The sequence below is a fragment of the Felis catus genome, chromosome B3, assembly GCF_018350175.1.
Source record: "Felis catus isolate Fca126 chromosome B3, F.catus_Fca126_mat1.0, whole genome shotgun sequence".
NCBI lineage: Eukaryota > Metazoa > Chordata > Mammalia > Carnivora > Felidae > Felis > Felis catus.
The window spans coordinates 33,951,919-33,975,452 of record NC_058373.1 but is presented as its reverse complement, the minus strand read 5'-3'; the positions used below and the strand labels follow the sequence as shown (position 1 = coordinate 33,975,452).

Sequence of the window (23,534 nt, the reverse complement as noted above, 5' to 3'; positions counted from 1 at the left end):
GGAGTGCTTTGGGGCGCCCTGAGTGATGACCATTCAGGGTGCGGAGGGCGATGGTAAAGACATGCTCCGGAGTGGGAGACACAAGCTTTCCAAAGGAGAGACCGGTCAGTCAAGTTCAAGGGAGATGCCCGTGGCTTTGGAGGTTAGGTGGAGCTGCGGACTGTGCAGTAGAGGGCCCTGAGGGCTGCCTGCCAGGAAGGGGTGCAGGTGAGCACAGAGGCAGAGGAGGTCAGGTGTGGGGCCTCGGCCTGGTGGCCTCGATCTTCTGAGGCCTGGGAAAGCGGATTACCCTGCAAAGCCCCTCGAGCTGACTTCCCAAATCCCCAGTAGTGCTTCTCTGTCACAGTGAGGGTTAACCCCACGTACATAAGGGCCCCGCCCCCCCGCCCCCATCCCCTTCACTCCATGATCCTTCCAGAAACTTCTCACTGCCCCCCTTCCCCTTGGGCTCTAAGCCCCAGAGGTGAGCAGGTCTGCTGAGGATGGGTGGTCCCCTCCAGACCAATGCAGGGCTCTCTGCTCTATCCCAGGAAGGAGGCAAGAATGGACGTGGGGACAGGGGACAGGAAAGGCTATTTCCTGGGGATTGCTCTGTGATCTCCTCAGAGAAATCATAATAATAACAGCCCCCATCACTTATTATGCTCTTATTGAGTACCAGGCCCTGAAACACGTTGGGAATTCTCTTGGTTTCCCCACTACCCTGCAAGACAGGTAGTTTTGTCACCTGTTTTCACAGACGAGGAATCTGAAGCTCAGAAAGGAATCTGAAGCTCAGGGACGTATGGCTGGCCTGTTCGGGAGCAGGGGTTACATCTGGCTCTGTCTGGGCTCTCTCCACGCTCCTTCTGAAGCCCAGGCTTGGTTCACAGAGGCGCAGACCCCTCCTTCCATCTCCTCACCTCAGAACCACACTGGGCTCGAGCTGGGAAGCCTGGATCTGGGGACAGCAGGCAGGCCAGCCTGCCTAGGACCGTGAGGCCAAGTCGGAAAGGAGGAGAGGCCACCCGAGACGCCATTGCCAGGCTCAGGAGCTCTGTCCTCACACCTCCCAACCTGCAGGCCCTGCTCCCCGGGAGGGTGAGGAAAATGTTTACGGCTCCTCTTCTGCTCCTCACAGACCTGAAGGAGACTCTCCACCTTGGGCCTCAGGCCTCCCTACCTCTAGGCCAGCCTCAGACCCTGCATTAGAGCCATTCCCATGCATGACGGGAGCCACCTCTGTGCTGGACGTGTGGAGAGCCCCCTTCTAGGAGGCCCGAGACCCTCAAATTCTGGGCTGTAAGCAGTCCCTTATCGAGGGCTTGGGTGGGAACCATGAGGGTGGAAGGCTGGAGCCACAGTGAGCACCACACACACAGACGCACACACACCTCCCAGACACACACTTGCTCCCAGACACATGCCAAGCAGCTCCAAGAGGTTTAAAGTCCTAGGGGACCTGGAGTCCACACCTCCCTTCAAGATTTGGCATTGAACGGCGAGCAGGTTGAGGGCACAGAGGGGAAGGGACCAGGGGACCCTGGGCAGCCTGGGGGCTGGTGTGGGGGCAGCAAGATCGACCGGCTCAGCGGGCACCTTGGTGACGCTGCAGGTGTGGCTGGTTGATCCCCTGTGGAGACAGTAAAGATTAAGAGGATCATAAGCTGCGTCCAGTGCTGCCCTGGGAGAAATCTCCTAGATCCAGAGCCGCTGCTGTGAGGGGAAGTTGGGGCAGCTCCTGAGTTCAGACATACAGACAGAACAGAGAGGAAAGGCTCAGAAGGGAGACAAAAACAGAGGGAGACCACCAGGGCCAGGGAGACAGAGAAGTCGAAATAGCAGAGAGACGGGGGCACCAAGAGAGGGACAGAGGTGGAAAGAGGGGGAGCACGGCTGTGCCCCCTCAGGAGGCCTCCCTCAGGCAGGAAGCAGGGGACCCGCTAGCACCAGGCCCGCTGCCTGCGGATGAGCGCCAACATGGCTGCAGCTGTGCCAGCCACTGCGGCTGCTTCCCGGAAGGAGTCTCCAGGCACATGGGGCCTGGGAGAGGAGCCAGCAGGTATGGCTTTCCTGGAGGCAGCATCTGGGCCCTTGGGGGAGTGGAGTGTGGAGGACCTGAGATTTTCAGAGACCACGAAAAAAAGCCCCAAGGTCTGTGGGCAAGAGTGAGGGGACAGGCCAGCAAACCCAGAATCCTAGAAAGAGGGGGGAGTGGGGGGAGGCAGTAGAGTCGGGATGGGACAGCTGAACTGATGGGAAAAGAGGGAGAAGCAGCCTTGGGGTGTGGCAGCTGAGCTCCCAGGATGTGGTCAGGAACGTTTCTGTGGGATGCCAGAGCCTGAAGTCACCTGCAGAGAAGGGATGGGAGCCAGGGCAGTGGAGGCAGAGAGCGTGCTCTTGGATCCAACTGACCCCCAGAGGAGGCGGTGGGAGGGCAGAAGCTGGCTGGGGGGGTGGGGGGGTGTGTAGGTAAAGGAGGAGAGAGTGCCAGTGTGTGTAAATGTGGGTGGGGACAGGAAAGGGAAGGAGGTGGGGAGGGCTCCCAGAGAAGGTGGGAGGGAGGGGTGTGACACAGCCCTGCCCCTGCCCCTCAGGCGTGGGCCCCTCGCTCCAGTGTCGCGTGTGTGGTGACAGCAGCAGCGGGAAGCACTATGGCATCTACGCCTGCAACGGCTGCAGTGGCTTCTTCAAGAGGAGCGTGAGGCGGAGGCTCATCTACCGGTGAGGGGGGTGGGGCAGGACCCCCACCGGGGTGAGCCCTGTGGTGGGGGGGGGGCCGGGGAGGGGTGGAGGACATCCAGGGACGAAGGGACTGGGGCAAACGTGTCCCAAAGCCACAGTCCAGGGCCTGGGTGGGGCACTGACACCCTGGGGCTCGCCTCCTCCTGCAGGTGCCAGGTGGGGGCAGGGATGTGCCCGGTGGACAAGGCCCACCGGAACCAGTGCCAGGCCTGCCGGCTGAAGAAGTGCTTGCAGGAGGGCATGAACCAGGACGGTGAGTCTGGGAGCCGGCCCGGAGAGCTATATGACAGAAGAGACGGGGGCACGGGACTGATGGGGGGGTCCTGACCCTTCCTGCCTCCCCAGCTGTGCAGAATGAACGCCAGCCGCGAAGCACAGCCCAGGTCCGGCTGGCCAGCATGGAGTCAGATCCGGAGCACCGGCTGGAGCCCCTGGGGGCCCCTCTGGCCCCGGCAGGGCCCAGTCCACGGGGCCCCATGCCTGTTTCTGCAGCCAGAGCCCTGGGGCCCGGGGCCCTCACACCTCCAGGTCACCACCACTTCATGGCCAGCCTTATAACAGCCGAAACGTGTGCTAAGCTGGAGCCAGAGGATGGTAAGTGGGGAGACGGCTGGGTGCTGGCTGCTGGGTGCTGCCGCAGCAGGCTTTAGCCCCACCCCTGTGGCCCTGAGCACCCCCTGCCCCTGCCACAGAGCAGCCTCCTCCTCCAACAGCCGATGAGAATATTGATGTCACCAGCAATGATCCCGAGTTTCCCTCATCCCCATACTCCTCCTCATCCCCGTGTGGCCTGGACAGCATCCATGAGACATCGGCTCGCCTTCTCTTTATGGCCGTCAAGTGGGCCAAGAACCTGCCCGTGTTCTCCAACCTGCCCTTCCGGGATCAGGTACATGTGTCAGGGGATGCACTTGGGTCAGCCGGGTTGGGGGCACATACACTGTCGTGCAGGCGATGGTTGGGGGCGGGGGGCCTGAAACCTGGGGATGGTGGTGACGGTGTGGGGTCACATGTCTCTGGGTCCCTGTTGGTCAGGGATACGCGTCTCAGGGACGTGACCATTGGGGGCGCTCACATCTCTGGGCAGAGATGATGGTGGGACGTGCAGCTAGGAGGTGATGCAGAGACCAGGGATTTGAAGGCAATGCCTATGGCCCCCTGGGTCCTCTCTCCTCCTAGACACACCCTCAGGTCCTACAGTCCCTCTGTGTGACAGGGCAGTCTGCCCTCCCGTCAGCGGTGCGAGCGGGTGACTCTGGGCTCCCCGGGAGCACGAGTGCCTCTGACCTCAGAGCTCCAGTTTCCGCCTAACCTCTTCACCTGTAGGACTTCCCTGGGAGCGTCTCAAGGGCAAGCAGAGGCGTCACGATAAACCCAGGAAGGGAGGCACACTGAGGGTCTGAGTCCTTGGCCACCAGTTTGCAAGGAGCAGCTCAGAAGTCAGGCAGAGCCTGCTGAACGCACTCAACTTGGGATGCCCGTGGGGTGTGCCCCCGAGGCGGCCCAACTTCCCTCAGCTCTCGGAACTTCCCAAATGTTCCAGCTGAGCCTCTGGGTGGAGGCTATAGTGTCTTGGAGCCTACGCAGCTGGGCCAGATCATACCAAATCCTAGAACTCTGGGCCCCTGGCCAGTGTCGGGCAGAGGTCAGGAGAAGGTCTGGGCATCCGGGACCAAGCCCTTCCTTTCCTAGGGCCCCAGAGAAGGTGGCGGAGGTTGCAGGCTGAGCCGGACAGGTCGTTTCTCAGTCATCACACTCGCTGCTTCTTGAGCACAGGTGATCCTGCTGGAAGAGGCATGGAGTGAACTCTTCCTCCTCGGAGCCATACAGTGGTCCCTGCCTCTGGACAGCTGCCCGCTGCTGGCCGCACCTGAGGCCTCCGCTGCCAGCAGCTCCCAGGGCCGCTTGGCACTGGCCAGCGCGGAGAGCCGCGTGCTGCAAGAAACCATCTCACGCTTCCGAGCGCTGGCGGTGGACCCCACGGAGTTCGCCTGCATGAAGGCCCTGGTCCTCTTCAAACCAGGTAGCCCAGTCTTTGCCCAGGCCTTAAAGAAAGGCGGTTGGGGTCAAAGAACGACAATGCCAGTGATTTCCTTCTGCCTCTCGCTCTGCTTCCACGGCCCCACATAGCCCCAGGTGGGCGGAGACTTCTTCCCTGGGGGGGCAGGAGGAGAGAGGCACGGGGCCCGGCTCATCCCTCCTAAGGGCCCTGGTTGACTGTGGGGGGTGGAGAGGGACCAGAGGGCAGGCTGGGAGAGGAACTCACTGCCGATGCTTGTTTCCCTCCAGAAACTCGAGGCCTGAAGGATCCTGAGCACGTGGAGGCCTTGCAGGACCAGTCCCAAGTGATGTTGAGCCAGCACAGCAAGGCGCACCACCCCAGCCAGCCTGTGAGGTGACCTGAGCGCGTGCCTCCCTGCCCACCTGTCCCTTCTCCTCTTCACCCTCTCCCCACCGCTTTGACATCATCTCTGGGCTGCACTGATCAGATGGCCCAAAGGTCTGAGTTCATCCGGCCCGAATCCAACATCCACTGTGTGCCAGGCCCCAGGAGTAGGGACCAAAATGAGTGTAAGACAAAGTTGCTGCCTTCCAAGGATGCCCACCCCCCCCCCCCCCCCCCCCGCCCAGTGAGCACACTGAAGACGAGAAGCACCCTAGTCAGATACTGAAGTTCAGATACCTGTATCTCTATGTATGTATCTATGTGGGTATCTAGGACAGGAGCCCAGTTCGGAAGGTGTACCAGGTTGCTGCCAAGTGAGGAGGTGGGAGATTAGGCCAGAACAGTGCTCTGGGGCCAGCCTGTCCAGGACTTGAATGCCAGCCAAAGGCCATACGTGATTTGGCGGGCAGATGGAGCCACCGTATGTGTTTGAGCAGAAGGGTGTTGTGCACAGAGCCGGAGTGAGTACAGAGAATATGATCGGGGAGGGCGGTGCACGCTGACCTCATCTGGGGGAGTCCCTGGGGTCCTGCTCTCCAGAAGTGGCCATAGGGAGTGGAAGGGAGAGGACAGTGGCAGGAGCCTCTAGGAGTCAGAATGGGTCGGACTTGGAGCCAGAGAAGAGGTGCTATCGGGCAGAAGAGGGAGTCAAGAAATGAAAGGGGACGTCGGGCAGAGATAGTTTTTAGGGAACATGACCAGGTCTGTTGGAGCTGCAGGATAACATCTTGTCAGGATGCACTGGGCTAAGCCACGTGCACAGATGATGGCCCGGCCCTGGCTGGGTTTGGGGGCAGGAGCTCCAGGCTGAGAGCATGGCTGGGGGAGCGTGGGGGCAGGGGCCACGTTCATCCAACACCAGTAGATGCAGTGGAGCCTCGGCATAGATTGGGCCACTTGACCTCCAGGCATCTACTGGCTATTTTAGACCTTATTATCTGCATTCTTTTGGGGTGCCCAGCGGCTGTCTCTGAAGAAGTTAGGTGAACATGAACATCTTCAAATCACCTCTGATCTGAGAAATGATGTCAGGAGGTAACCTCCCTTTGAAAGGAGTCAAAGTATACAAGGAATATATATGGTGTTGTCCAGAAAGATTTCTGCTGTCTATGAGCATGGGGAGAAACAGCTGTTCCTAAGGTGCGACAGAGTGTCCTAAGCACAGTCATCCCAGACACTCAACACATCCAGTAGCCCTCCCAGACTTTCTACTGGGTTTAGCTCCCAGAGATGTCCGGGCATATTGGGTTGGTGTCAGATTTCCAATTCTGATTAAGATTTCCTACGTCACCTCTTAGCAGTTCAATATCAACTACAGACAGAAGTGACAGAGAGGTTTTCGGTTCTCTAAGTCCATGTATTTCAGTTTTTAGAAACTGCAATAGGCAGGAAGAAATACAGTTCCCATCACAACCCAGTCCACACACAGACACTGAAACAAAGTTCCACCAAAAAGTACCTGCACTTACTTTGCAGACAGTAATTTACTCCGTTTCTTTCTTTCTTTTTTTTTTTTTAAGGCTTGTGGTGACCCACTGAATTTAATTTCAGACACACTAGGGGATGAATTCCTGCAGTTTGAAAAACAGTTTCTCGACTTGACTTTCTAGTTACTTCTTCCTGAAACTCCCCAACTCAGATGAACAAGAAGGGAAGGAGCAAGGGAGAGGGGCAGGACTGCGGGGTGCCACCCACTTGGCACCCGCAAGAGAAAGGAAGCCCTTGGGTTGGGTGGGCAGAACAAGTCCCACGGACACCTGGCCCATGAGGGAAGGCCTCCCACAGACCTCCATGGTGGGAGTTGAGGGTGGAGCTGCCCCACTTTGGAGCGGCCTCCTTGATGTTGGGCACTGAACCCTGCTGATCCCTCTCGTCTGTCTTGTGGAGCTTCGCCATCCACCTTCCTTCTTTGCACTGGGGACCCTCGCCCTGGCAAATGGTTCTTACTGAAAACTGCATTTGTTTTGCTTCTGGAGGAGTATCTCACCACAAAAATGATGCTTCAACTTCAGAACACTTTCACTAATGGCTACTCTCTCATCCTAACGGGCTTACACAGGGGAATTTATGTTCTTACTCAAATATCTATAGTATTGACCACAGCTATCATAATAATCATATATGTGATTGATATATTCATACATAGTATTAATGTAAATAACTCCTCACTTTCCAATCTTTACACATAATAAACAATATTCACGCACCCTTTCTTATGCCACCGCCCCCATGACTCGTGCTCAGAAGCTGCCGATAAAACTGATGTTGTTCTCTCTCCCGTTCAGGTTTGGGAAACTGCTCCTGCTCCTCCCATCCTTGAGGTTTATCACTTCTGAACGGGTTGAGCTCCTCTTTTTCCGCAAGACCATAGGGAATACTCCAATGGAGAAGCTCCTCTGTGATATGTTCAAAAACTGAGAGACGTGGAACTACCATGGGCACCGCTACTTTGGAAAACAATCTACCAAAGCCAAACATTTGCCCTGTGACTTGGCAATTCCACCTGTAGGTACACACATACCAGGCAGAAATGTCCACTAAAAGAGATTATAAGAATATTCATAGCAGCTTTATTCCTAATAGCCCCAAACTGTATTTTGGCAATAGGATGGATTAATAAATCGTGATCTATTCATTTAATGGAAAACAGCAATAAAGAAGAGTGAACTACCAACACATGTGACAACATGGATGAATTTCACAGACATAAAAGTGGAACCGAAGAACCCTTCCAGGCACAGGTTCTGCTTATACAAAGTTCAAGAACAGGCAAGACTAACGGATGGTGACAGAAGCTGGAATAGTACTTACCTCAGGGGGAGGGAGGTGGGTGGCTGGGAAAGGACCCAGGGGAGCCTTTTGGCATGCTAGAAATGGTTTTTATTTTGACCCAGGTGGTGGTTTCACAAATCTACTAATTCATAAAAATTAATTGAGCCATGCACTTAAGATTTGTGTACTTTACTGTATTATGTTAAATCTCAATAAAAAAGTGAACAACAACAAAAAAGAAAACACATGTGGAAAAGGCTCTCCCTTTGAGGACGTGGAAGGAATGAGCACAGACGCGTGTTCCATCTGGTTTCCATGCCAAGTCAGAGTCCAGGTGCAACAAATTCAAGCCTAGCTTCAGAAACTCCCACAGGAGCAAAAAGGCCAGCCTCTCTCCAGATGGGGGCCCGCCAGCCCACAGGCTCTCTCAGCCTTTCTCTTCCTGTTCTTCCTCACCCTTCTAGAAACAAAGGTGAGCCCATCTGACTCAAAACCAGGCAGCTACAGGCACTTTTGGGGAAGGGGAATCTCTAACACTTCTTAATTCCTTAGGGAGAAATGCTCAGCCAAGCCTCATCCTTTTCAAAGGCAGATGCAAAAGACCTACAAAATGGTAGTAAAGTTTGCTTTACTTTATACCAGGCAGTGAAACGCTGAATGCCCATGTTATTTAATCCTCAGATTAGCTCCGGGACAGGGACCTATCATCCCCACTGATAAATGAAAACCCTGAGGCTTGGAGGGAACACTAACCTTAGTGGGACTCAACTCCTCTGAACTCCGGCACTGCCGCCCCACCACACCCCTCCACTCCTGGAATCGCTGAACAACGCTGTTGCATTTCCTGTCCCCACAGAAGAAATGCTTGAAGTCAAGAAGGAAAAGGTCATGTGAGAAATATGTGAAATCCTAGGGGTTCCCTGCCCTTTGGCCTGTGTTATGAATTCTAGCTCGCAGAGATATCCTGCCTTGATGGAAGGAGGTAGTTCAGGACACTCTGCTCTGGAAATGACAATAGCTAGGCCGGTGCCCAGAGAGGAGAGAGTATGGCAAATATTGCCCAGCTTAAGTTTTCCCACTTGAGCACTCAAACTACTCTGGGTCTTCTAAAAGCATCAGATATGCCTCAGTTATGCAGGCCATTTAATGTCTACAGTGTCATTTTACTATCTAATTGCTTATCAAAAGTTTTAACCATAGGGTTTAAAAGGCCTGTAAACAGAAAGTCCGAGCAAAGGCACTGTAGCAAGACACAAGGGTGAAATAGGACCAGATATGCCCCGGACATGTACCCTGTAGTCATGCTCCTGAGAACATAAAGGAGTGCGGAGGTGGCCTGTTGAAGTTCACAGGCTGGTGTCTGGGATGTGTGAGCACAGCAATTCTATATTGGGAGAGAGTGAGATCTCCAGGAGGAAGTCATGGAGAATTAGAGGAGCTACATAAACTGAATTATCTGCTGGCAACCGGCATCAATACCACCCCCCCTTCTAAGGTCTTGTCTTGGTTGCGGAGATGCCAGGAACTACATTTCCCAGGATCCCTTTGCCTAAGGCTCGCTCATGAAAGGCAGGCACTCACAGGGGTCTAGGGAGGTAAAGGAGGAAGCCATTATTCTCTGGAGGCAGTTGCAGCCAGCTGTGTGGGAAGACGGAGGTTTCAGGCAGTCTTCCTTAGAACTGCAGTAGCTTCGAGGCAAGCTCTTAACTTTGGATCTTTTGGCTGAGATCTGTGTTGGCTTTCTCTACCTTCTGCAGGAGCTTCTCTGATCTTTGTTTTCCCAGTCCTTCCAATGTTTATTGTTAAACTTAACCCTGATTCCTTTTTAAATCCTTCTCACCTGAAATACACTGAGTGGCTCTTGTTTTCCTAATACAATATAGAGCTTAGTTGATCTCAAGGATTTACTCAACATTTTTCTGTAAATTGGCCCCACTGAAATTAGGATGGAAAAGAGCTCTCCTTCATTGCATTTAGGGCTGTTGCTAGGGAAGAGGATACTGTGAAAGCTTTTTTGCCCTCAAATCTAGAAATGTCTTTGGTTATGAAGCACATGGAGGTAGTCTCTGTGGGCCTATCTGGGCCTTTCTTTTCAACTGCAGTTTGCAGATTGGAGGGACACTCATCCTCCTGCACCCTTAAGGGACTTTCATGGTAAGAAAGGCAGAGAAAGACCCAAAGATGCCAAGAAGCACCATTCAAATTAATAAATATAACCTGATTGTGGAATCCAGGTGTTGTGGATGACTAGTCTCCATCTTGTGGACATTGTTTTCCCCCAAAATTCAAGCTCCACAGGGTTAGGGAGCTTTGTTTTGTTTGTACCAATTTACCCCAAATACCTGGGACAGTGTTTATGGGTGCTCAGCAAATATTTGTTGGATGAGTGGATAAATGGCCACCCAGAACTGGGAGGAGACATACTCATATAGGAATCCAAGATGCCCACAGACTCAACAATCAGATATCACATGTGTCTGATTTGCTTTCATGGTTATGTCCCTGGCTCTTAGACACTGTACTGCTACCCAATATAGAAGAACAATTAAAAAAACCAAAAAACCAAAAACCAAAAACCAAAAACACAAGGCTCTGGTCTCTTTAGAACTTGTCTCCTTACACCTTTCTGCTTTCTTCATAATTGGGAGGTTTGTTGTAGATTCAGCTATCACAGGGGATGTCTCAAAAATGGCATTTCTTGGGGTGCCTGGGTGGCTCAGTTGGTTCAGCGACCGACCTCAGCTCAGGTCATGATCTCACGGTGTGTGAGTTCGAGCCCCACGTTGGACTCTGTGTTGACAGCTCAGAGCCTGGAGCCTGCTTTGGATTCTGTGTCTCCCTCTCTCTCTGCCCCTGCCCCCACTCATGTTCTCTCTGTCTCAGAAATAAACATTAAAAAAAATTTTTTTAATGGAATTTCTAGGTTTTATTTGGCCAACGAAAGACATTTTAAGAAACGATTCACCATCCTTATCATTTTGATGTAAACTTATTGCAAAAATGTAAATATAAACAATGCAAAAAGAAATGGGAAGATGATCTCAGAATTCTAACTAAAAACTGAACAATTTTCTATTTCACCTTCGACCTGGTTTGGCATTTGGGAACCCCCAATCTCCTTCACGTTGCTCATCCAATATCTAAGCAAGGGCAGTTTTTGTTAGGTGCTGGGGATCTAAGAGTCAGCAAGATAGGCACACTTCTTGCCTTGAGAAGCTTAATCAAACAGATTTTTGATGGCACAAATACTGGGCTCTGTTGAGAATACAAGACATCTAACCCAGTTCAAGGGGGAGGCGTAAATTTCCAGTAAACTTCCCTTTACACAGACACCTGAGAGTCAGCAGGAGTTATACAGAGAAGTAAACCCGAGGAAGGGAACTCATTTACAGATGAGAAAACTGACACCCAGAAAGGGCTCTCAACTTTCTCCAAATCACAGCCAGAACAAAAAGCACAACCTAGGCTTGAATTCCTGGGCCCACAGCAGATATTGCTACTTCTTCACAGTCTTTTTGGTGAGGATCCTAAATGTAGACTTGCGGTCTTGGCTGTCCACCTAGCTCTGAGCTGACTACATGGAAGTCTTAACAGCTGGCAGCTAGCATCCATTACAGAAAACTAACAGCTTGAATCTCACCCTTCACTTGAATTCAGCTGAGTTCCAGTAATTACTGTTTCTGTACTTTGCCAACTGCTCAGTCCTTTCCCTAAACAAAAACCACTGGAGTGGGACTGGAGTGAGTTAGGGTGGGAGCCAGGATGGTCAGAAAACAAACCACACGGATTGCTGCTTCTGGAAGCTTTGTTCTTTAATGAGCCACGGGGTGATTTGTTCATCAAGCTGCTTTTGTGTAGCTATACAGTGCATATTCTGAGTGACACAAACTGCACTTCATACAGATGATGTCTTGCTCCCCCACCTCCAAAAAAAAAAAAAAAAAAAAAAAAAAAAACCAACCCAAAAGGAAATTACAAAGTGCCTGTTGATTGCATCAGGAATGTAATCAGTTCCGTGGGTGAGATAAATCATTCTTTTTATAGAATTATTCTGTTAAACAGTAAAATGATATATTTCACAGGATATGTCCTTTTACAATACATAGTCTTAAAAATTTACACTCAGCATACTTATAAATTACTTTAAATCCATTAAAATAATATAATACTAATCTGTAATCCACACCTTTCCCCTAGTAAATACAATTACTTGGTTCAAAAGGTGCAACTTTTATATGACCTAAGAGGGCTGATAAACAGGCATTAAGTATATAGATGGATAGCAAGGTGATAGGCCCCTTAAACAGTTTTAGTCAAGAGACCAACAAGACCAAATAGATCCATCTCCACATTCTTCATCTTGCTGTTTCCTTTAACACCAAATCAAACGTGGGAGTGGTTCCAGAGAAAAGTGGTTAGAAATATTTTAGGGGCACAGAAGAACAGAGGACTTCCTCAAACACCAGGGACTTTTACCACCAAGGCTAGCATGGTGTTGTTGGGGGACAGTGCTGGGGAACTGTCACAAAATATGGACAGACATAACACATTTGTCAACACAGAATGACGCATGCCCCATGCCTAGCTCCCACCACAGGGGAGAAGAGAGGAGGATTAGGAAAGCCATCTGGACTGTGTTTCATTTTAAAATAAAAACCCTCTTAGCTTTGAACACATCCTGAGAATACTTTCTTCTCTAGCTCACCAAAGTGCTTATAAAAGGTACACATTCGTTAGTTACAATTAAAAAATCGTGGCCCACGGTCACTGAAGTGGGCCTGCAGAACCTTGCCGGAGCTCCTCTTTTCTTCTAGGCCCCCCGTCCTCGGTCTTTGACAGTGAAAACAACCCTACTGTCCCGGAACACAGGAAGTCTCCACTAACCTCCCAGCAGGGTAAGAGCTGCACCAGGTTTCACCAGGTTTCCAAAGCATGAGAAGGTAGGGGTCTGGTATCCCATCCCTTCTTCAGGTCCCTGTCTGTGCAAGGCCCATACTGGGAACTCTCTATCTCCCTTTGTGTTTCCAGAAGGCCAGAGTGGCAAAGTAAATAAAATGGCAGGAAGTACAGAGTGCGTTAAGCATGCCACCTGCCTGATCCTTGCTGTTGAACAGATTTGCTTCACTTAATGATACACAACATAACCCTAAAATTATACTTCTCTGCTTTTATTACATTTTCCGTGATAAAGGATATGTTGGCTTTAATGGGGAGAAGTGAAAATCTGGGCTTTGTTTGGGGCTGGGAATGTGTGATATGAACAGAGTTTCTCTGTATTCTGGAGTACGGGCTCCAGATGGGGGGCTGCCCCACTGATGCCACGCAGGGATTTTGTTTGTGGCATCTGAGAGCAGAGAAAAGCAAAGGAGAAGCAATAGGAAGCATGACTTTGACACATATTAAGGGTTAACATCTTCATTGTAAGTGACTGTAATACAGCGTCGCTTTGTGGTGACAACTTGAACCATGGAGAGGACCAGTTAAGATCAGATGGAAGAAGATACAGCACTTGGTTCTGACAGCTTTTAAGAATTATGGCTTCAACTCTTTATCAGGCCAACAACACCTGTTATCCTACGAGAAGAAAAGCTTTCTTTCCTTCAAAGGGAGGGTCCCACACCTGCTCTCCATTCTTAACATTTGTGTGGATCTCTCCTCCCCACCATCCTCCATTCTGGCAGTTTGTTAAATAACTAGAAATCCACAAATCTAGCAACTGAAAAACAAGTATTTTTTATTTAATTTTATCCAAATTCAGGTTTCAGGTCCCTGAGAAAAATTATAAAGTCTCTTATCATCCACTGCCTAGTTCCTATAAAGTGACCTACTTATAATGAGTAGTTTCTTTTTTAACTGCCAAAAACTTATTTTGCAAACAAACAAAATCCGCAAAGATTTAGAAGGGAGAACATATGCGGAGATGTGTCCTCCAGGCTGTTCCTCAGGGCCAAAGGACTATCCGACAAGGGTAATATCTTTTTTGTATAGTATTTAACCAATGTTCTGGAGCAAGTGGAGAGTAGCTGTGAATGCCCAGGAGGACACTCCTCTCCCCGGAATCCTGAAGCAGACCTGTGTGGCCCGGCAAGGGGCCCTGAGGCTCCAGCAATCCCACTTGGACATGACCACGCTGAGGGGCTGGGTTTTCCTCTAGGAGATTCTCCAAAATTCAGATTTTTAAAGGCTTTAAATTTATTACTCCTCGGCACAAACAAGGTGGCAGATGTTTGCGGGATATAAAATCTAACATTTACTCACAGCCATCATCATTCTGGAGATTTAAAAAGATTCCTTTCCCTAGCTCATTTCTGAAACCAAACCAGGGAGAGGTAAGACTCCTGCTACCTTTAGCTGCCACTCAGAATGATGTTCCAAGTCCGACCTCTGGGGCTTGACAATAACCACTGAGGCAGTGACATGAGGTTCAGTGTTGTGTAACAGGAGAGACTCTGCCTTAACAAAAGTCTAAATATTTCCATAACTTCAAATTGAAGAAGTATGAAAAGAAAGAATAACCAAAATCCAGGTTACAGATGGTAAAGGCTCTTTTTCAGAACAGTGCATGTGGTAGTTAGACAAGATGCATTTAGTAACTTTAAAAATAAACATTTTCACATACTTATCTCAAGAAAGAGTATCATGTTTCATTTTCCATATATTATAAATAGCAAAAACAGATTTCTAATCCCACAAATGCTAAGAAGCTTAAAATACTATTATTATAGCTCAGGTGTGTGGAGACACCCAGTGGTGAAAAAGATGGTTTGATTTTTCCCTCAACCCAGGGATAGTGGCTCTCACCCCTATCCCATGGCCCCTAATCTGTGGGAAGAAACTCCATGGGAAGGAGGGAAGCATAAAGTTAAAAAGAAATATGCATACTATACATATATATTTACAGTAAACTTCAGTAACCAGAATATTAACAAAAATAGCTTCAAGTAGTCCTTGATTTTTCTTTCATCTATTTAATACTGATGGTCTGAGGAAAAGAAGATAATAGTTAGATGGTTATATTAAAAACTTTTTTATTTTTTGGCAGCTTTCTGTTAACACTTATTCATGCAGTGTTGTGTATAAATGTTTTGGGAGAAGTGATTAAATAGTCACATTATTTGTCTGAGTTTATGGTGGAAATCCACCAGCAAATGAACAGGTTCGTTTGTGATCTTCAATTTAATCTATACGAAGAGAAAGGCCTGGGTGGATTAGGATGAAACCCTCATGTTTAGGGATCACCATGTCTCTGATGAGACTTTTAAAAAAAATCAGAGGAACCTAATCCTAGGACCAGGAAATATGAGAAAAGTAGGCTACTGAAACTTTAGCCCATGCAGTATGTTTGGCAAGAACTAACCAGGAGTGAAACCAGCATTGATTATTATGACACTGAACATCATCAAAAAACAAAACATGTACTCTCTTCTTCATTGTGTAACCAGATGTCTGAGGCATGCTCTGATGGCTTCATGGAAACAATTACTTTTTTACTTTCCCCAAAATATCACATGGAGTGTTTCTCAAAAATCTTAAAATAGAGGGCTTAGGCTTTTTGTTTATAAATCCTTGGAAAAAAATTATATTCTGCTCCAGCTCCTAACTATCCCAAAATAAACCCAAAGGCTTTTGCTTTCATGGTTAAGAAAGATTTATATGTTTTCTTTCAATGTCAGAAATCAGCGGGTCCCTCAGGCCCACCATGTCCCCTCCAGTTCAACACCCACATCTGGGAAGGAAAAGAAGACGGAGGAGAGGCAACTACAAAGACCTCACAACTGGCCCAAATCCCCAGGCCCTTGGTGGCTCTGTTTGGTGGAATCTCCAGTCAAATACAGCAGCCAAGGCACAGCTGGCACCATCCCCAGCAGGCTTCAAAGGGGCTTTTCTGCTTCTGCAGGAGGCCCAGGAAATTAGCACACAAGTTCTCAGTTGTATGCTTGGGCAAGAGGCAGGACCACAATTAGGATGGACTATTGTGGACAAGGTGATGAGAAGAGGCCCCGAAGAGGAGGTGTGTTTACCACTCTGTAGCCATGACGGGACATACAGCTGCCAGTTCAGACCATAAACTCGTTATTTCCAAAGAGTGCTAGCTGTTGGGTGGAGCTGCAGTCTGGGTCCACAGTTTTCCTGCGGCCAGACAAGACTGTCCCTTCTGGGGTCTCTTTGGTTTTCTGAGGTGAGTTTTTCACATTCTTTAATTTTTGTTTGCCCTTTTCAGGGTTGAAGGTTCCTCTGCTGATGAATTGAGGCCTGTCTTCCAGGGATCTGCTCTGGCCCAGTGGCCCTTCCATTCCCAGGACCTCCCCAGCTGAGGCAGCTCGGTAGAATGGAGATTTAGAATAAATCTGAAATCGTTTTCTGGTCCCATGAGAAGATGCAGTGCTAGACGAACATAAAGTAGAGACTGAAGAGTCCACTGAATCCAAAGAGTCTTCCTGCTTTTTTAGCTGCTTTCGGAACTTGCTTGAAGATTCAGACTTGCCAGCTGCCTTCAGGGAGCTAAGGGCTAAGCTTCTCTCTAATTCAAAGAAGAGATCAAAGCTATAAGTGACAATTTTCTCTAAAGCAAATCATTCCATAATGAATCAGGTTCACCATTCCCATGTGAAATTGGGTGGGCTGAGGTCTGAAGGGTCCAAGCTGACCTACTTTGTGCACAGTCACAACTCGAGAAGCTATCCATTTCTATGTAGGTCATTTCAGAATCAACCCCAAGACGTCTGGAGTTCGACTATGCCATTAGGAGAGGCCTACAACTGTCACTATCATTTAAAAAACTGCCAGGGTATGTAGTAATTCTTCGTCTCCCTGAGACATGCCAGGTGGTTAAATACCTCCTTTGGTATAACCCCATCTCTCAGCAGGGCACAATGCCTGTAACCACCTCTGGAACATGGATCATGGGTAAGACGACATGTGTTGTTACTATGGGTTTTTCTCTGTGGTAAATCGAGGAGAAAACATTAAATTGACAAAAAGCTGCATTGCATTAAAGGCTTGGTCTAATGAACAGTATATAATGGAAGTTTCACAAAGATTAGTACATATTTAACTCCTTAGGACTTTGTCACCTTCTCACATAAGGTTAGGCATTCTTGAAAGGGATTTTGTCTTATTAGCTTGGGAATCCTTATTCCTCCTTCACAAAAAAAATCTGGAGACTTTGGTCTAGTATGTTCATTTACCTGATTTCTCAGAGATGGCACCTTCAGACTCAATATTCAAATTTTCTGAGCTATCGGCAGTCCCAATGGAGGCCTCAGACTCCAGGGTTTCATCATCAGAGGCACGGGGTTCCAATACAAGCATCTCAAATGTTAGCTCCTCCCTGTAAGATATAATCAAGAAATCCACTAGCATTTGATAAGAAGTGGAGCGAAGACAACAGGAAAAAAGACCTATGATGCAAGAAATTTAAGTAGCAAAAACAGTCACATTTCCTACTGTTCTCAACCAAAGTGGCGATGGAGACCCGGAAGCCACAGTAATGATGAAGGTTGAAAACAGCAAAGTCTGGGGACCTATAATAGAGCAAAGAGTGAGGTAGGAAAAGATGCTGCAGCTATAAGATATTTTGGTAAAATGAACTTGGGACTGATAATCAGATCAGGGTTCTAAACTCACTCTAAACTCATACATAATGCAGCAGGAGTGTACTTTCCTCTCTCTGGACCTCAGCTTCCTCATCCACAAAACAAAGAGATTTAATGGGATAAACTCTTAACATTCCTTCCAGCTCTTAAACTATTTCCCATGAAACAGGCACTAACTACACTATAGATGATATCCTCACCTTAAACACAGAGAGGCCTCTGATGAAGTCAAATGCTGACTGATCTTTTCTGTTCTTTGCAGCTTATGCTGCTCCCACTCACAGCATTCTCTGCTCCTCTTCACCAGTCACCCACCTGCCTCTCAGCCCCCTTGTTCTCTCACGTCTTTGGTACATGGCTCCTAATCTTGCTTTCTTAGTACTGCTTGATGTCACCCAGATCTGTGTCAATTAACGTCTTCGTAAAAGCTCACTTCAGTCCTCTAAGACAAAAGTTCCTCTATGTCTGCTACTTCTAACCAGCTTTCCTCCACATTATGTGGGCAACTTTCTCCAATGGGCAGATCTTACACCTGGAAATACATCAGCCCACAACCTCCTTATCCTTCCAATTCTTATTCCCTTTTACATCAAGTCTCTTCTCCTTCAGGGCCTTCTTAGCTTTGCTTCCACTCTACCAAGCTTGAACTACTCATCCTTCAGTACCTCCAATACCAGCCCCTGGTCAATGTATACTACTTCTGCCTTATCATGTTCTGCATATCTGAGCCCCAGCTGCTTTTTTAGCTTGCCTAAATTCTAGAATCAGTCCTGATAGGCAAAAAGTACTTCAACAGACTCCCATATTCCCTAATGCATCAAACTCTCAGACCTGGGATCGTGAGACTGAGGAACAAAAATGCCCTTAAAGCTTAAGAGTCTTCGTTTTCAACCAGAACCAGTACACAGTACCTTCAAAAAGAGCCACAGCTTGTCCACATTATCCCCCCAAATATAGTATTATTGTTGCCTACCCTTTCTCCAGTGATGGCGGAGGGCACAGAATTGACTATTTGTCTCTCTCCTAAATTGCAACCAATTTCCCTACATAGTATCCCAGCGCCCACTAGAGCTGCTGCCTTATCCTGACCATCTAATTGCTGGCCCCATGGCCACACTGATCTTCAGATAATAACCTTCCTTTAGGGAGTTCTAGGTAATACCCATTCTTGAAAGGGCCTCTGCCTAAACCCAGGAATCCTCATTCCTCCTTTTAAAGACCAATTTAGTCAGTGAGGCTGGACTCAGACCTGTGAGGAATCTTGGCTAAGACTGACACACGGTGTTGCAGTGTGTCAGTTCAGCATCTCCAGGTCCCCCTGCTCATGGAGCTTCCGTCAATACAATGACAACTCTCACGCTGTTACCCGAGTCCAGGTAACATGTCTTTGTCTTCTCTGCATGCCCTGTATCACCTGATACAGTGCTTCACACATAGGAGATATTTACTAAGTAAGGAAAAATCAAGAAAGCACAGAATGAAGGAAAGGAAAACAGGTAATAACTGGTCACTCCCTTTCCTCCTGAAAACTCACTTCTCTTTCTGTAGGTTCTCAATCTGCTCAGTCAGTACCCTCTCCTCCTGCTGCATAGCTGCTTGCTGTTGTTCTGTGATGTCAGTCTCCACAGCTGTTTCACTAGTCAAGGTCTCTTCTGGCACATCAGACATAGAGGGCAACCGAACTACAACAGGAGAGGATGGACTTGGATAGTTTCCTCGGCGAAGTCGCCCCTTTCCCTGCAAAGAAAAACATGTGTTAGAAACTAAATTGAGTGACTGCATTGGTTCTATGTGGCCTGTTGAGGATAGCAAGTGTACCTCCATCACACCAGGTGAATGGTAGGAATACATGGAAACATTCTGCAAGGCCTAAGGTATTTAGAGAGATACTACTGACCATTGAATATATTTAGGTTAAGTATTTCTTGCAAAAGCACTAGAAAATGGACACTTTGGTGGGTGAGACTGTAAGAACACATTTTGCACTGAGAGTAGATTCTTCATTTAATCTAAGCTTTATCCACTCCAAACTAAGTACCCACCCACACATGGCTATTTAAAATTAAATTAGTTAAAATTAAATAAAAGTAAAGTAAAATTGGAGTTTGGTATTCGCACTAGACACATTTCAAGTGCTCAATAGCCACAGGTGGCTAGTAGCTACCATATTGAACAGTGCAAGATACAGAACATTTCCATCATCACAGAAAAGTTCTGATGGACAACAGTGCTCTATAAATTTAACCTTGGAATACACAATCACTCTAGAAAGACTACAGAAAGACTACATGTCTTGAAAAGTCAGTTTCATTAAAGAAAAAGTCATTTATATATCAAAGGATGTCAGTGAGAGAGATTCTCTGAGAACACCTCAAGAAATTTCCTTCCTGAGATCAAAGAGGAAAAAAAATCTCACTGCTGTTAAATTGGTTAACTTTGTATATGACTTTAGCTTCTGATAATACCACAGGCTAGGTATTTCAGATTAAACCTCCTGCTGACAGCAACTGGGCAAAACATAAAAAACCCAAAATATTCTTGAAGGCATTAGAGAGCTATTTAACACAGCAGACCAAAGAGAGGCTAGATCAGCATTCAGGGCTAACCTAAATTTAAGAAGAGGTGGCTGAGAATCTGAGCAGAGCTTTTGACAGACTATAGCAGGGGTTAACAAACTATGGCCCTGGGCCAAATCTGGCCTTGTGCCTGATTTTGTAAATAAAACTTTATTGAAATACATTCACGCTCATTAATTCACATGTTGTGGCTCTTCTCAAGAACAATAGCAGCATTGATTGTTGCATCAAAAGACTGTATAGTCCACAAAGCCTAAATTATTTACTCCCTGGTCCTTTATAGAAAAAGTTTGCCAACCCCTGGGGTAGAGAATAAAAACTGGAGTTCAGACCCATGCAAGAGTATGGACTGCTGCCTGGTAAAACTTCCATGCCTGATGCTGGGATCCCCAATGTTTGCAACCTAAATGAGTTAACTGAAATAACAGTCTTTGTGGACATTGTAGCCTAGCTTCCAGTCATTTGAATGGTCCAGAAAATTGTAATTCCTAAAACTGGATTAAAGTAATCCCAGATTGCTAGTACCCTAGAACCTGAGAGAAAAAAACAGAAACACCTTGGAAGAAAGTAATATCACCTCAGGCTTCAAAATATTTTTATAGTTTTTCAAATACTATGTATGACACATAATCAAAGGTAACCAAGCACAAAAGGAGACAAGACAATGTAAGTGAAAATAACAAAACCCAGAAACCCTCAATGACTCCAGATACTGTCGCTATCAGACAGACTTAAAATAACCATGCTGAAGGAGACAGAAAGACATCGCTAAAATAGTAGACTGGAAGTTAATTATGTCAGAAGAAAATATAAAGAATCAAGCAGAGAACGCGAAACAAAACTTTTCCTGCAAAAATTCAGAAAAGAAGGTAAAAGAGAGAGCAAAATAAAAAAAATCTACTATATATATATATATATATGTATATATATATATATATATATAGTAACCAATCATTAAAGATATCAACCTATCAACCTGAAAGCTTTCAACCTCTAAGAAAGATAAATAAAAATAAGTCCATACATAAACAGAATGGCTAAGAACTAAAGACAAGAGAGAATCTTAAAAGAAGTCAGAAAAATATATATACCTGAAATAAGGATACAAAGCTAATATTCAAAAATCAGTTGCATTTCTATATACTAATAATGAAGTAGCAAAAGAGAAATTAAGAAAACACTTCCATCCACAATTGCACCAAAAAGAAAAAAGTACCTAGGAATAAATTTAACCAAAGAGGTGAAAGACCTGTACTCCAAAAAGTATGCAACACTGATGAAAGAAACTGAAGAGGACACAAACAAATGAGAAAATATACCCCATGCTCATGAATAGGAAAATTTAATATTTAAATGTCCATACTACCCAAAGCAATCTACAGATTCAATGTAATCTTTATCAAAATACCAACAGCATTTTTCACAGAACTAAAACAAATACTAACATTTATGTGGAATCATAAAGGATCCCAAAGAGCCAAAGCAATCTTGAGAAAGAACAAAGCTGTAGGTATCACAATTCTAGATTTCAAGATATACTACAAAGCTGTAGTAATCAAGAATATGGTAATGGCACAAAAAGAGACACATAACTCAATGGAACAGAACAGACAGCCCAGAAACAAATCCACATTTATAAGGTCAATTGATACAATAAAGGAGGCAAGAATACACAACAGGGAATCTCTTCAACAAATGGCGCTGGGAAAACTGGACAGTTACATGCAAGAGAAAAAACTGGAACACTTTCTAGCATACCAAAATAAACTCAAAATGGACTAAAGACCTAAATGTGAGAACTGAAACCATAAAACTGCTAGTAGAAGAGAACATACACGGTAATTTCTTTGACAATGACCATAGCAACGTTTTTCTAGTTATGTCTCCTAAGGCAAGGGAAACAAAAACAAAACTAAATACTAGGACTACATCAAAATAAAAAACCTTTCCACAGTGAAGAAAAGCAGCAACAAAACAAAAAGTCAACCTGAATGTGAGAAGATATTTTCAAATAATATATCCAATAAGGGGATAATATCCAAAATATATAAAGAACTTATACAACTCAAAACCAGAAAAACAAAATAATCCAATTTAAAAATGGGCAGAGGACCTGAATGGACATTTTTCCAAAGCAGGCAGACAGCCTACAGGCACGTGAAAAGATGCTCAACATTATTCATCATCAGGGAAATACAAATCAAAACCATAATGAGATATCATCTTGCATCTTAAAGACAAAAAATAACAAATGATGGTGAGGATATGGAGAAAAAAAGAACCTTTTTACACTGATGGTGAGTGAGAATGTAAATTGGCATAGCCACTTTGGAAAACAGTATGGAGGTTCCTCAAAAATTTTAAAGTAGAAATTCCATATGATCCAGTAATTCTACTACTGGGTATTCACCCAAAGAAAATGAAAACACTAATCTGAAAAGATACATACATCCTTGTGTTTATTGCAGCATTAATTTACAATAGCCAAATTATGTAAGCAGTCCAAGTGTCCATCGACTGATAAACGGATAAAGAAGATGTGGTATGTTGTGTGTGTGTGTGTGTGTGTGTGCGTGTGTGTGCGCGCGTGCATATGTGGACTACTGCTCAGCCATAAAAAAGGATGAGATCTTGCCGTTTGTGACAACATGGATGGCTCTAGTGGGTATCATGCAAAGTGAAAAAGAGAAAGGCAAAACCATGGTTTCACTTATATGTGGAATCTAAAATACAAAACAAATGAATAAACAAAAAGCAGAATCAGACCTATAAATACAGAGAACAAACTGGTGGTTGATAGAGGGGAAGGGAGTGGGAGGATGGGTACGATGGGTCAGAGGAAGCAGGAGATACAGGCTTCCAGCTTTGGAATTGTAAGTCACAGGGATGGAAAGTACAGCATAGGGAATCTGGTCAGTGATATTGTAACAGCACTGCATGATGAGACACGGTGGCTACCCTCGTGGTGAGCATAGCATAACACAACATATAATTGTTGAATTACTATGTTGTATGCCTGAAACTAACGTAACATTATGTGTCAACTATACTCAAAAAACTTTTAAATGAATTATGAAATGAAAAATATATACACATATGCAAAAAGAAGAAACTACCGGATTCAAAGGTTACTTTTCAACAGAAATAATGGGAGGCAAACACAATAGATGGTATTTTTAAGTGATGAAAGGAAAAAGACACTGCCAACCTAGAATTCTACACATAGCAAAACCACCTTCAAGAACAAAGTTGAAATAAACACATTTTCAGACTGACTTAAGACAGAGAATCTGTCCCCAGCACAATTGCACTAAAGGGCATATAAAAAATGAAGAGAAGTCGGGGGATAAATGAAGAGCAAGGAAAACAGTAAAAGAGTAAAAATATGAGCAAGTTAAAATGAATACTGACTGCATAAAA

At 46.4% G+C, this 23,534-nt stretch overlaps 2 protein-coding genes across 15 annotated transcripts in view; one reads left to right on the top strand and one right to left on the bottom strand.

Moving 5' to 3' along the window:
• Positions 1-776: 776 nt before the first annotated feature.
• On the top strand, positions 777-8,183 carry NR2E3 (nuclear receptor subfamily 2 group E member 3). 3 transcript variants are annotated; one of them, XM_019832138.3, is made up of 8 exons: positions 777-2,041; positions 2,577-2,703; positions 2,874-2,977; positions 3,070-3,318; positions 3,396-3,613; positions 4,501-4,747; positions 5,014-5,119; positions 7,456-8,183. In XM_019832138.3, the coding sequence occupies exons 1-8, from the start codon at positions 1,948-1,950 to the stop codon at positions 7,586-7,588; spliced, it is 1,278 nt and encodes a 425-aa protein (XP_019687697.2). In that variant the 5' UTR covers positions 777-1,947; the 3' UTR covers positions 7,589-8,183. The 3 variants fall into 3 exon arrangements, with proteins under 3 accessions (XP_019687697.2, XP_019687698.2, XP_003987038.2); XM_019832139.3 differs by having other exon boundaries at positions 779-2,041; positions 3,417-3,613; XM_003986989.4 differs by having other exon boundaries at positions 795-2,041; positions 3,438-3,613.
• Positions 8,184-11,733: 3,550 nt separating this feature from the next.
• MYO9A (myosin IXA) overlaps positions 11,734-23,534 on the bottom strand; it is a 280,504-nt gene continuing 268,703 nt past the window's right edge. For all 12 annotated transcript variants that reach the window (XM_045059075.1, XM_045059073.1, XM_045059076.1 and 9 more), the window contains 3 exons: positions 19,073-19,275; positions 17,131-17,273; positions 11,734-16,463 (listed from right to left, as the gene is read on the bottom strand). In XM_045059075.1, coding sequence (XP_044915010.1) covers positions 16,000-16,463; positions 17,131-17,273; positions 19,073-19,275 — 810 coding nt within the window. In that variant the 3' untranslated portion in view covers positions 11,734-15,999. The remainder of the gene's footprint in view (positions 16,464-17,130; positions 17,274-19,072; positions 19,276-23,534) is intronic.

What these genes read in the sequence shown, in the direction of transcription:
- NR2E3 (XM_019832138.3), top strand. Translation starts at nt 1,948, where the DNA reads ATGAGCGCCAACATGGCTGCAGCTGTGCCAGCCACTGCGGCTGCTTCC. An exon ending in CCTGGTCCTCTTCAAACCAG is followed by an intron (nt 4,748 to 5,013) that starts GTAGCCCAGTCT and finishes GTTTCCCTCCAG; the next exon opens with AAACTCGAGGCCTGAAGGAT. An exon ending in CACCCCAGCCAGCCTGTGAG is followed by an intron (nt 5,120 to 7,455) that starts GTGACCTGAGCG and finishes TCTCCCGTTCAG; the next exon opens with GTTTGGGAAACTGCTCCTGC.